Here is a 14,712-nt window from a genome sequence, read left to right as displayed (position 1 = left end):
ATGTTTGTGAGTGAAAGTGAAGATTTTTATCATATTTAACAGTTAAAAGCTGCACATCTGCATCTCCAGATGTTAATAAATATAATAACTGATCTTCCAGATGTTTAGTGTGTGTGATGCTGCGCTGTGTTGACGTGGTCGCTGACCTCGGTGTGTCGCTGTCCCGCCCCCCCCTCCACCCCCCCTCCCCTCGGTTCCTCTCCCGTTTTGTCGCCTTGGTTCCTCAAGTTTTTTTGCCCTACAACCTTGTTTTTGTTTTCTCCCCCGCCGCTCTCTCTCTTCAGGAGCCAATCGGATCGTGATCGCCGACTCCAACATCCTGCAGCCGGTGGGGCTGACGGTGTTCGGGAACCACCTGTACTGGATCGACAAGCAGCAGCAGATGATCGAACGCATCGACAAGACCACGAGGGAGGGACGCACCAAGATCCAGGCTCGCATCGCCTACCTGAGCGACATCCACGCCGTCCACGAGCTGGACATGAGAGAGTACAGTGAGTCTGGTCGCCGCCGCCGCCTGACCTTTGACCTCGTAAACATCCTGATTATAAACCGGAGAGACGCTCGACTCAGTTTACAGACACGAATGGAGACTTCGTTTATATTTCTAAGTAGAAACAGGAAATGATGTTGTGGTTTTAATATTTATATGAAATTTAAAATAAATCAAGATTTTTATTTTGCATTAAACGAGTAAAACATGTAAATTAAATCCAGATATTTTACATTTAAAAAAAACAACTTTGGTATAAAAAATGACAGAAATTGTTCAAATAGACAAAAGAAAACAGAAACATTTTAAACAATCAGCTGCTGCAGATATGAAAGTATTGTAAATAGTTAAATAGTTGCATAAACATGCAGCTTAAGAAGTATTTAATGAAGAGCTGCAGCTACATTATTGATTAATCTGCTGATTATTTTCTCAATTAATCATTTAAAAGTGTCATTTATGACAGAAAAAAAATAACAAAAATGATAAAAATCTCAGAAAATAGTCAAAGTTGATCAACAGTTTACTGTCACGTACGACTCAAATATGGAAAATCATCACATTTTAAAAGCTGAAACCAGCAAATTTTTGACTATTAAAATAGTGAATTAGGATTATTATCTGTCCTTCCACTAATCAATGCAGCTCTAATTTATACAGCAGCTTTCACATAAATGACATTAAAACACTTGAAGCTCTTAAAGCTCTAATATGTAATAATAATAAAAAACAACTAGACCTGTGTTATATATGTTGTTGAGTTGTGTACTTACATTATCCCAAATGTTTCCAACAATGTTCAAACTCAGAGAAATCTGTAATTTAATCAAAGTAACGGACCGTTTCATTTGGTCGCCTGTCGATGACGTCATACCTCCTCTACCAAAGAGTAAACACGCACCAGATGCATACGGCGGCGCTGTGTTTGTCCGCTACAATGGCGTCTACCAAAGAGTAACTTACACACATACAAGATAATACATCGGCGTTGTGGTTGTTCCACACAAACTGTTATAAATGGACTTTTATTCAGTTTTAAGACACATTTTCATGATAAATTTAGGTGGTTTTTAACTATATCTTTTAGCCGGAAGAAGGATTTTAGTCATTGGATGTCTGGATCTTAAGTTATCAGAGAAATAAACTGGACAAACGTTAGCAGCAGCTCGGCTAACAGCCCCTCCAGGAAGTCCGGTGGTCACCAAACATCGTCAGAGAAATATTGATTTTTTAGGTGAAACAGTTTTATTCAGTGTTTTTATCTGTAATCTCCGGGTCGGTTTGTTCTGGAGAGGAGGAGACCTCTGCCGGTAAAAACATCCTGAATGATGAACACTGGAGTAATCCTATCCCGCTGAAGCTGGTTATTTAACAACGAAGACAACAACTCCCATGATCCCTTGCTACTTCACACCGTCATCACACTCCGTCTGTTGTTATTGTTTTGATTGAGACGCCTAGCGGCTGAAATTACATATTTAAATCAAATGTTGTGAATAAAATATAATAAAAAAAATGTGAAAAAAAAAACAACAACATAAGAATAAACTAAAATATTTCAATGAAACTCAATAAAACTTTAAAAATGTCTTCAGATGTTTGGTTGTTTGTTACTGTATTTGAGTCAGTAACCATAGAAACCATTCAGGGCTGTAAACTAGTGATAAAATGTTAGAATGGATTGTAAACGAGGGCGACGTGCTGCTTCTCCTCGTCCTGGTTGAACCTGACGTCAGTTTATCGTAAAGGATCAACATCCCACCTTTCACTCACATGACGAGATGCTTCCTCTGACCTCGTGTTTTGTCGTCTCAGGTAAACATCCGTGTACCTGGGACAACGGCGGCTGCTCCCACATCTGCATCGTGAAGGGAGACGGGACGACTCGCTGCTCGTGTCCCGTCCACCTGGTGCTGCTGCAGGACGAGCTCTCCTGTGGAGGTAAAAACACACACACACACACTCAAGCTCCACTTACTAGCATCTACAGAGCTTTTTAGCCGCATCTCACAGTCTCCTCCCCTCTTGTCGTCCTCAGAGCCCCCCACCTGTTCCCCGGAGCAGTTCTCTTGCACGTCCGGCGAGGTGGACTGTATCCCTCAGGCGTGGAGGTGCGACGGTTACCCTGAGTGTGACGACAGCAGCGACGAGGAGGACTGTCCCGTCTGCTCCGAGTCCGAGTTCCAGTGCGACAGCCGGCAGTGCATCGACTTGAACCTGCGCTGCAACGGAGAGATCAACTGCCAGGACCGCTCGGACGAGAACAAGTGTGAAGGTGAGACGGTCGGACAGACGACTCGCCTGGACTCAGTCCGTCCCAGAAGGAAGAAAAACCTCATTAGTGTATTATTAAAAGATGTGAACTGAATCTGGATTATTTTACTGTTTACTGTTCGTAAAGATACAAGAATGAATTAACATTTTTATTTTTCTGCTTCTTTTCTGTTTAACGACTTTCTGACTTGTAAAAAGTCTTGGTGGGATTTATCGGAAAGTTCTGATACATCAGGACAAACATGGACGCCTCACATATGTCCAACATTCAATGTAATTAAACCCAAATTTAAATGGACATAATAACATAACAAGTCTTTTTTATCAGTGTTTTATCATAAAATCTTCTCATATGACGTTGAGTAAAAGTGCAGCCAGCGTGTCGTTTGTCTCACTTAATATGTTTAAATAACGACGGGAGTTTCTGAGAAACTGTCTAATATTGTTTATTCAGTATTTATGTTTTTTAGTTGCCTTTAACGAACAGCGTTTCCCAGAAGTCTTCAGTCAGATGGACTTCTGTGACTTGACGTTTGTTTGTCATTTTACAACAAAAAGCAGTTGTTGAAGTTCATCGTACGAAGGTTTAAAACACTTTGACATAATTACGTTTTATTCATTAAAATTTGGGTTTAATGACATTGACTGTAGCAGATGTGCGGCGTCCATGTTTGTTTATAACAACCACTGCAGGTTACGATCAGAAACTTGTTTCAACAGAAAAGAAAGAGAAAAAAAAACAGCATTTTGAGAGTTTAGATGTAAAGAAAAGATTCAGTATGAAGAATATTTCACACAGTGTAACAATTTTTACTGTTGTTCCTTTGCAGTTAGTCTTATTTCTGTTCTTAGTTCTGTTAACTGTTTATACTTAAAAACGATAGAAAATGGCTTTTAATCCCTTCAGACTTTGCTTTTGTGACATAAAGTAAAAAACACAACACATGAACCATCAGATACGATGATGGGAGATGATATCTGAGGGATGATTCATGTGATTCACAGTTTAATTGTAAATCTTGTAAAACTTCTAAATCTGTTGAGGTCACTTTAATGTAACTTCAGTATAAATACGTGTTGGGAATAACAGCCGTTTTCTGTAGTTTTTAGATATAAGCGATAATGAAATAACACTTACCAACCAGGAACAAACCTTGTGTTAGGTATTGATAATCATCCCATCATGCTTTGCGTTGCAGTCCGCTGTCCCGCGGATCAGTTCACCTGCTCCAACGGTCAGTGCATCGGCAAACACAAGAAGTGCGACCACAACATGGACTGTACGGACAACTCTGACGAGAACGGCTGCTGTGAGTCTCATAACGTGAACTTATATTAGACGACGTTTGTTATTACTGAGCCGAACACGCCGTCAGCCGCCGGACGCAGGTTCACACGATATGTTTGATCATTTTCCCAAAGTTCACTCGGTGCTTCATTAGTTCCCAAAAGACAAATAAAGTCATAATTGATTTAAAGAACCAGGAAGCAGCAGAAAAACTGAAGTAAATGATTGTCAGTGACTTTTCTGTTGATTAATTATCAATTAATCGACTGATTGTTGCAGCTCTAATTACCACTAACAAACTAACGATACATATTATTATTTATATTATTTATAATGTAAATATAAAAGAATGTAAAATAAGCAAATCAGTGTTTAAAGTGTTTGAAAAAAATCTTGATGGAAACAAAAACTTTTGTTTTTGTAAAATAAATAATTAAATCATTTAAAAACATTTTTGTGAATTTTTTTACTTAACCTAAAAAATAGACAATTTTTTGTAAATGAATTAATTTCATTCAAAATTTAATAAGTGTCTTATTTTCCCAGCGACAGAAACACACTCACTAGAAACACACCGACACACAACCAGAAACACACCGACACACCACCAGAAACACACCGACACACCACCAGAAACACACCGACACACAACCAGAAACACACCGACACACCACCAGAAACACACCGACACACCACCAGAAACACACCGACACACCACCAGAAACACACTGACACACCACCAGAAACACACCGACACACTGACCAGAAACACACTGACACACCACCAGAAACACACCGACACACCACCAGAAACACACCGACACACCACCAGAAACACACCGACACACCACCAGAAACACACCGACACACTGACCAGAAACACACTGACACACCACCAGAAACACACCGACACACCACCAGAAACACACCGACACACCACCAGAAACACACTGACACACCACCAGAAACACACTCACGAGAAACACACCGACACACGACCAGAAACACACCGACACACCACCAGAAACACACCGACACACGACCAGAAACACACTGACACACGACCAGAAACACACTCACGAGAAACACACCGACACACGACCAGAAACACACCGACACACGACCAGAAACACACCGACACACGACCAGAAACACACTGACACACTGACCAGAAACACACCGACACACCACCAGAAACACACCGACACACTGACCAGAAACACACCGACACACCACCAGAAACACACCGACACACCACCAGAAACACACCAACACACTGACCAGAAACACACCGACACACTGACCAGAAACACACCGACACACTGACCAGAAACACACCAACACACTGACCAGAAACACACCGACACACTGACCAGAAACACACCGACACACCACCAGAAACACACCAACACACTGACCAGAAACACACCGACACACCACCAGAAACACACCAACACACGACCAGAAACACACCAACACACTGACCAGAAACACACCAACACACTGACCAGAAACACACCAACACACTGACCAGAAACACACCGACACACCACCAGAAACACACCGACACACTGACCAGAAACACACCGACACACCACCAGAAACACACCAACACACGACCAGAAACACACCAACACACGACCAGAAACACACCAACACACTGACCAGAAACACACCGACACACCACCAGAAACACACCAACACACGACCAGAAACACACCGACACACCACCAGAAACACACCAACACACGACCAGAAACACACCGACACACTGACCAGAAATACACTGACACACCTAAAATAGACCATTGTTTGTAAATGTATTAATTTATTCAAAATTTAATAAATGAGTAAGATAAGAATGACATCATCACAGTGTAATTATACTGAATAAAATAAATGATAACATTGAATTATTACAGATTATTGATCAGCTGTAACCTGATATGTTTCGGATAAATATGATCAGTTTCATGTCTGTATTGATTTAAAATAATGTGATATTTATCTTTCAGATCCGACGGAGGAGCCGCCGCCTCCGCCCAACAACACTATCGGCTCCATCGTGGGCGTGGTCATGGCGCTGTTCGTGGTCGGCGCCGTGTATTTCGTGTGTCAGCGCGTCCTCTGCCCGCAGATGAAGGACGACGGCGAGACGGTCACCAACGACTTCGTGGTTCACGGGCCGTCGTCGGTGCCGCTGGGATACGTTCCGCACCCGAGCTCGCTGTCCAGCTCGCTGCCAGGTCAGACGCAAAAAACAGTTAAATATTGAAGAGTTTAGATAGAAAAGTCAATCAAACGATGATTAGATTATTAGCTCTACGTCGCTGCACAGCTCTTCTTCTTTAACGTATTTCTCATGTTTGTCTCCCAACCTGTGCAGGTATGTCCAGAGGGAAGTCTGTGATTGGCTCCCTCAGCATCATGGGCGGGAGCAGCGGCCCTCCGTACGACCGCGCCCACGTCACCGGAGCCTCGTCCAGCAGCTCGTCCAGCACCAAGGGCACCTACTTCCCCCCGGTGAGACTCCTCGACCAGAAACACACCGACACACCACCAGAAACACACCGACACACCACCAGAAACACACCGACACACGACCAGAAACACACCGACACACCGACCAGAAACACACCGACACACCGACCAGAAACACACCGACACACCACCAGAAACACACCGACACACCACCAGAAACACACCAACACACCGACACACCACCAGAAACACACCGACACACCACCAGAAACACACTGACCAGAAACACACCGACACACTGACCAGAAACACACCGACACACCACCAGAAACACACCGACACACTGACCAGAAACACACCGACACACTGACCAGAAATACACCGACACACTGACCAGAAACACACCAACACACTGACCAGAAACACACCGACACACTGACCAGAAACACACCGACACACTGACCAGAAATACACCGACACACAACCAGAAACACACCGACACACCACCAGAAACACACCGACACACAACCAGAAACACACTGACACACAACCAGAAACACACTGACACACCGCCAGAAACACACCGACACACTGACCAGAAACACACCGACACACTGACCAGAAATACACCGACACACAACCAGAAACACACCGACACACTGATTTATTGCAATATGTTTTCTTGTCTTTCATTATATTTTAAGAGTTAACAGAACATTTTAATAATGAAAAACACTCGTAACTTTTAAGACGTATCGTTATCAGGAAACGCTGCTGGTGTGTTTTTCATCTCGTGTCTCATTTTCAACATGAAGTAAAAGTTGTTTTTTCTTCCTGCACAGATCCTGAACCCTCCTCCGTCTCCCGCTACAGTCCGCTCTCAGTACACCATGGAGTTCGGTTATTCCTCCAACAGTCCCTCCACACATCGATCCTACAGGTATGAACGCGATCCGCAAGCTTCTCTCCGTCTGCTTCACCAAATTCCTCAAACGTCCCCAAAAAAACTCTCCCGTTGTACCGTTTCTGTGTATCCAGTTGAATTCCAGAGTAATGATCTGGTTTGCAAATGTAATCAGACTGCAGGATTACAGTCGGGAGGAATTCCTGCAAGCACATGTGAACATTTACAACGATCCCTCGGAGAGCACAGAGCGGCTTTGTTTGTTCTCCGGCGTCTGAAAACAGTCCGACTGTAACATCAGTTTGTATATTCGCGTCTCCTCAGCTGAGACCACGACTGTTGTTTTGTGATGGAAAAAGTGAAAGTGTGTTTAGATTCTTGTGGGACAAAGTTCTCCTTTCAGCTTCTTTAGTTGTTTCCAGCAGTTTTCACTTTGGCAAAAAGCTGCAGCTATTATCAATTATTTTCATTATCGATTTATCTTCATTTTGTCGATAAAAAGTCAGAAAATAGTCGGAACAACAGTCCAAAAACACCAAAATAATCAGTTTATTATCTTTTTATGACAAAGAAAATCTTTACATGTGAGAAGCTGAAATCATGTTTTTCATTTTTCCTTTAAAAAGTCTAAATCGTTTCATATTGATTGACAGATTGTTTGTTTTTTGTTTGTGTCTCAGCTATCGACCCTACACCTACCGCCACTTTGCCCCGCCCACCACCCCCTGCAGCACTGATGTGTGTGACAGCGACTACACGCCGGGACGCCGGGCGCCGCTCAAGTCCAGCGCCGCCGCCTCCGCCTCCGCCGCCGCCGCCGCCAAGGGCTACACCAGCGACCTCAACTACGACTCGGAGCCTTTCCCGCCGCCGCCGACGCCCCGCAGCCAGTACCTGTCGGCGGAGGAGAACTGTGAGAGCTGCCCGCCGTCGCCTTACACCGAGCGCAGCTACTCCCACCACCTCTACCCGCCGCCGCCGTCGCCCTGCACGGACTCCTCGTGAGCCAAACCCCCCCCCCCCCCCCCCCCACACACCCCACCACCCCCCAACCCCCCACCTCCGCACAGCTCCGCCCCCTCACTGTAAATAGCAATTGTGCATATCTGAGGTTAAAAATGGGAAAGAGAGACTGATGAAACAGGAGGAGACGCAGGACGAAAAAAGGAAAAAAAAGAGAAACGGGAGCTACAGAACATTTGTACATTGAAAAAGAGAAAAAGCATATTTATATATTTTCTATACAGTGTTTACTGATAATGCCATAGAGGTTTGTATTAAGAAATTTGTACATTTTTTTAAGAAAAGGTTTTATTAAAATCATCACAAATATAAGTTGCCTTAAAGCAGAGAAACGAGGCTGAAGGACAAAAAGCACAGGATGAAAACTGAACAGCGGGACGTTTAACTTATCTGATGCCAAATATGAAAAACATCAACAGCTACAGGACGCCGCCGCCGCCACCCCCACCCCCGCCACCGGGGGGGGGCAGACGAACCCGGGCGGCCATGTTGTCTGTAGCTACCATGGAAACTGGATCAGGAGTTTTCAGAGAATGTGGTACTGGGTCTTTTTGATTTGAATATTTACCTCCTTTTCATTTACGAAACGGTTCGTAGGATCGTGTCTGTCGGGGATGTGAGTCATGTGCTGAATCTCTAAAGCAATAAACTCCAAAAAAAAGGCAAAATATTTATTATTCTGGTCTGTTCAGACCTCGTTAATGACGCTGTAGGAGGTTTGATTTAAAACCGCAGAGTCACTACACGGACATGAGCACAAATGTTTATTTGTAAGTTTCTGGTGCAAAAAAAGAAACTAAAGACTTTTGGTTTGTTTGTTTTTTTTCTCCACTAGAAACTTAGTTGTACAAACTAGAATCAGTGTTCTGTGCAGTAGAAACTGTCTGGTGACACTTTTAAACCATCTTGTACAAACTAGAAACTACGTGCTGCACTTTAGAAACGCTCTCGTAAACACACAAACGTTTTTGAACGCACTACAAAGTTTTTTGCGTGCAGGTGAAACTTTCTGTTGTGCTCAGTTGAAACCACATGTTGCACACTACAAACTCTCGTGTGAACACTAGAAACTACGAGCTGCACAGTAGAAACTATTTCGTACCAGACAAAAGTTTTTTTTTTGTTAATGTCCCCTCAGGGCCTCCGTACGAAACACTAAAACATGTTTGTTTTTTTTACCCACTAAAAGTTGGAGATCGATGCGACGTGACTCACATCCTCAAACCGTCAAGGTTGTTCAGACAGGATTTAAACCAAAATGTACGCTTGTGTTTGACATTTGTGTTGTCATGGAAACGTTTGGATGCTTGACTGCAACTGTCTTGTCTTGTACGTGAATCGACCCAAAGCTGCACAGCCGACGCAGGGTGACGCAGGGTGACGCAGGGTGCGTTCAGCGCTTCGATTTTCTTTCTTTTCTTTCTTTTTTTTTTGTTTTTTTTGTTTTTGTTTTTCAATCCCTGTTCTCACAATAACGGAGGAAGTTTCCCACCAAGAACACGATCTTGTGCCTGACCAGTTCCACATCTTCATATCCTTTTTCTTATTTTTTATGTTGTTGTTACTTTGAGGAAAAAAAAAAAAACACAAAGGAAATCCAGTGCCCACTAAATGCTATATAGTATTTTTGTACCACATATTGTGTAGATAACGTATTTATAAGCTATATAGAAAATCATTGTAAATCTATCCATTGAATTCTTGCAGTACTTTTCATTCCGTCTTTTTTTATATTGCCTCATTATATTTTTCTACAGAATATCACTTCAAACGTAACGGCGACAATCTCAGATCAGTCAAATCGAAGAACATATCCAGGTTTTTAGTGTCTGTTCATGTAAAGTCAATCTGATGTTTGAAGGACTGTTGTGCCAAAATAATCTTTTTTTTATCGATGTGGAGGCAGATGTCGGGAGCTGAGAGTCAAAAAAACAACAAAAAACAAACAAAAAACAACAACAACCCTGCAGCCGGGACCAGAGAGGAGAAACACGAGGCGGCATCGATTCTGTTGCCTTGACGTTCTGTTTTTTTGTTTTTGTTTTTTTTTGTTTATTTTTGTGAAACTGTTCTTGTCTTTGTGCTTCTCTCGTGACGATCAGAAATATATTTTTCAAGATATCTTGTTGCATCGTTTAATCGTCGGAGGAGCGTTTTTTTCACGTTTGTTGTTCAGCTTCTGAAGAAGAAAAAAAAAAAAAATAACAACACCAGCATGAATTTGACAATCTTAATGCTTTACACACACACACACACACACACACACACACACACAACAACATCTTTTTATTGTTGGTTTAAATGAGTTTGTTGACTGCAGAGAAACTCCTGATGTTACGTTTGTTTGTTTGTTTTTTTTAAACACTGAAAGCACAAAAATCATCTGATCATCAGATTTAGACTCTGTAATATGTCGGGTTTTGTTGTTTTTTTTTTTTTACAGTGCAGTGATTTTTTTTTTTTAAGAGGCTGAAAAACTGTAAAGAAACATTTTTAAAAAATAACATTTGTGTGAAACAGAAAACAGACGTTCAGGGCTGCGTTTTTGATATTTTACTTTGAGGAATATAAAATGTTTTTTTTTTCTAAATATAAGAGAAACAATTTAAATCTGATCAAAAGGTTTGTCAACATGTTTAATATTGATTATTGATACCCAGCCCTGAGATATTCAGTCTGTGAGAAATTAATTTAAACTAAAACATCTGGTTGAAATGATTCCACCTGTTTTAGAGAAACTTTCTAGAAACGATCGTCGATATCTGCAGACAGGTGGAGGCGGGGAGGAGTTCTCCTCCCGATAACACGAGATCGAGTCTAGAAATGAAATAATACGGAGTCCCTGAAGTGTCGAGATTTGATATTTTAAATATCTTGAGCTCATTTGCTCTGAAGAGAATTATTTTCTTTCTGGAGGCTTAAATAGTGATTCTTGTTTATTTACAAGATTATTTTTTATTATTTTACAGTTACATACATAATCCACAAGTAATCTTGGCAACACAGATTATTATAAACATCTGTGCACACAAGTCATATTTTGTTTGTTTTTGTTTGCTGACCTTGTGTGCACAAGTTGTTTGTAATATTATGTAATAAACAAGTCACATGTTGCCTCGGAGACACAAATTATAAAAAAAAAATTGTGCCCACAAGTCATTTCGTGCTACTTTTTTTTTTTTGACAAAACAACTAAAGTGCTCAAATTACAAAGTAAAAAATTAATAAAAACATATTTTATCCTCCTGAGTAATAAGAGATATCTTAAAGTTATCGTGTCAGATGTGGATCTTGTGTGTTCAAGATGATAATTTATGTGCACAAGATTATTTTTAAACGGTCTTTGTGGATTTCGGGGTTTCTGTAGAATTGACTGGACGCAGGTGAAATTATTTTTTGCCATTTGTTTTGCTCATTTAAGAAAATACGATGTCATGACAGTATTTTTTTACAGTACAGTGATTTTTTTTTTTTTTTTTACAAGCCTCCAGATTGTGCAGAAAATCAGAAAAAGTCTCATTTATCTGCACAGAAACTCAAACACGACGCCAAATGTCCAGTTAATCTTTCATAAACACACATATATATTTTTGTCTCCCTGCTGCCTCCGTACATCCCATAACATCTGTCAGCCAAGCTGAGCGACCTGTGGTACAATCACTTCTCTACAACATCCAGGTGTGTCTTCAGCACATCCACATCACATGAAATCATTTTTTTTTTGGGAGAGGTTCTCATTCTCTTAACTGCACTTTACAGTTTATTTTATTTTATTTTTAGTTGATTTCTGGTACAAAACTTCATTGTTGTCGTGCAGCTGGAGTAAACCTGTGTAAAAGGTGCACGTTTGGTTTAGAAGTGTGTTCAGAAGAGTCCCCCCAACAACAAAAAACAAAAAAAAAAAAGACGACTTTTGTCTGTTCACATCAGCGTTTCAGAGTCTGGTCTGTGTCAAGAAAAATCCTGATAAATTGTTCCTTTTAACTGACGTTTGTGCGCTCGGTGTGCTTATTTTCTCCTTTAGTGACCTGAACCCTCAAATTACCTCATTTGTTCCCTCAGATTAATAACTTGTTCATATTCTCAATTTACAAAGTTTTTGTCCTCATTTATCTTCCGTACGTTGTGTTTCCATGAAAAACAGATGTTTAAAACTCTTTGTTTTCATCTGTAATACAGGAAGATGAACAAAACATTAAAGTTCAAAGGTCAAATAGAATAAAAGTGAGTTTTTAAGGGGATCAAATGAATTAATTAAATGAACAAAGAATAATTTTAGGGAACTAAGTAATCCAAGGGTACTAATTAAGTCACATGAGGGTATAAATGACTAAACAGAGAATAAAATAAGTACATAAAGCACATTTATTACTCATTTGCATGACTCGGTATCAGTTGAATTGTTGATATTTGGAAGCAAAACTTTCTTCTAAACTTTACATTGAGAAATAAAATCAAGAGTCAAAGTTCTTAAAAGCTGAATTCTGTTTTAACAAGAACTTTTTGTCTAAAATCTGAATTTTGATTGAATGATGAATCTGATCGGTTTTAATCCAACGTTTGGCGTTTTTTTTTTAACGTTTAGATTCAGACACGTTTCAGTCTGTTTTGATACCTAGTTGTGCAAATTTGAGGGAATTATCTTCACAAATAAATAAAAGGCGGAAACGAGACAAATGAAATGTAGGAAAGTGAATCAGTGACGCTGAAACATCGACGGTCTTCCTCTGAGTTCAGGCTGAACTTCGACATTTCTGTACAGATTGTGAGGGACGAGTTTGAAAAAGGTCAAAGAAAGTAGAAATGTTAAAAAAAAAAAAAAAAAAAGATGGAAAAGGTTGAGTCTTTTTTTTGTTTGTTTGTTTGTTTTTAATTAAAAAAGCACTTTTGTCTCCAGGTGATCGGAGGTTCGACGGGAAAACCGAAAAGTTTGTGTCGTTTTGTTTTTATTTCCTGATGAAATGTTGTCCTTCATCTGTTTTGATCTCATGGTGCTTTTTGCGAGGACGAGTCTGGAGATGACCAACATTTGGTTCGTCATTTAATTTCCACTAACTCTACGTTTTTTTTATACGACTGCTTTACCTGTAAACCAGATGGACCTGTACAGCCCATCCAGCTGCCACCATAAGCTGTTGTAACACATGAAATGCTGATTTTTTTTTTTTTTTTTTTTTTTTTTTTTTTCTTTTTGTTGAATATAAAGTGAGTGAACTTTTACCTGAGTGTCTGTGTGCTGATTGATTTGTGATTTATTGGATTTATTGATCATGAAGAGACTCTACTGGGAGACGAGGATGAAATCAACATCGAGCAAATATAATGAACTATTTTATACATGTCAGACTAGAGCGGCATCAATTAATCGATTAGTTGTTGTTTATTAAATTAATTGACACTTTTGATATTTGATTGTTTTGAGTCATTTTTCTAGAAAATTTTTTTCCAAGAAACAAAAGTTCTGATTCAAGTTTGTGAACCCGAAAAGAAGAAAAGAAGAAGAATTGGGGGATTTCATTAGAGTTGCAACAAATAGTTTATTAGTTGCCAACTATTAAATTAATCTCCAACTATTTTTAGGCCAAAAAAAAAGTCCAAATTCTCTGATTTCAGCTTCTTAAATGTGAATATTTTCTGGTTTCTTTAGTCTCTGTGACAGTATAGTGAATATATTTGGGTTGTGGACAAAACAAGACATTTGAGCAGGTCTGTAGGCTCAGGGGGGAGTTCAGAGTTTGGACTTAATGAGTTTATTGTGCAGGAGAAGAAAGTACTTTTTTTAGTCTCTCTGGGTGGCTGAGGAGAACCGGACCAGTATGGAGGAGGTCAGCTGGTAGATCCTGAAAATTAGACCCATGAAGACGTAAAAAATTACAGCCGTGGTTGAAACGCAGCTCTCACGTGAGGAGGAAACAGCACAGATCTGTTCTGTTCTGTTTGTATTTATGCTGCAGGAGTTGAATGTAATAAATGTAATGAATGAACAGTAAAAACATCTGCTGACTGTTTGATGGTTATTTATTTCTGCTTTAGAACAAAACGACATGAAACAATCAGAAAATAACGTTTAATTTCTCTGATTCACTGCTTTGTTCTCGCTACCACCGCTCCCTCACTTCATTCAGTCTCTAGCTCACTCGACCACCACTGCTCTCTCTCTCTCTCTCATCTTTTCTAAAAGGAGGCAGGAAGCCGACAACAAAGCCTAATTTTACTTTTAACATTCACAAATGAGGAGAAATGTTCTCC

General features: G+C 40.4%; 1 protein-coding gene across 1 annotated transcript in view; it reads left to right on the top strand.

The window, feature by feature from the left end:
- Window positions 1-9,115, top strand: part of lrp6 (low density lipoprotein receptor-related protein 6) — a 54,582-nt gene extending 45,467 nt beyond the window's left edge. Inside the window, exons 16-23 of the mRNA XM_044343071.1 lie at window positions 285-494; window positions 2,309-2,434; window positions 2,532-2,768; window positions 3,967-4,077; window positions 6,071-6,301; window positions 6,442-6,578; window positions 7,379-7,476; window positions 8,121-9,115. Of these exons, the coding sequence (XP_044199006.1) occupies window positions 285-494; window positions 2,309-2,434; window positions 2,532-2,768; window positions 3,967-4,077; window positions 6,071-6,301; window positions 6,442-6,578; window positions 7,379-7,476; window positions 8,121-8,445 (1,475 nt within the window). The 3' untranslated portion in view covers window positions 8,446-9,115. The remainder of the gene's footprint in view (window positions 1-284; window positions 495-2,308; window positions 2,435-2,531; window positions 2,769-3,966; window positions 4,078-6,070; window positions 6,302-6,441; window positions 6,579-7,378; window positions 7,477-8,120) is intronic.
- Window positions 9,116-14,712: the final 5,597 nt, after the last annotated feature.

The sequence above is a fragment of the Thunnus albacares genome, chromosome 23 (assembly GCF_914725855.1).
Source record: "Thunnus albacares chromosome 23, fThuAlb1.1, whole genome shotgun sequence".
NCBI classification, from domain to species: Eukaryota; Metazoa; Chordata; class Actinopteri; order Scombriformes; family Scombridae; genus Thunnus; species Thunnus albacares.
This window is presented reverse-complemented; position numbering and strand designations above follow the sequence as displayed.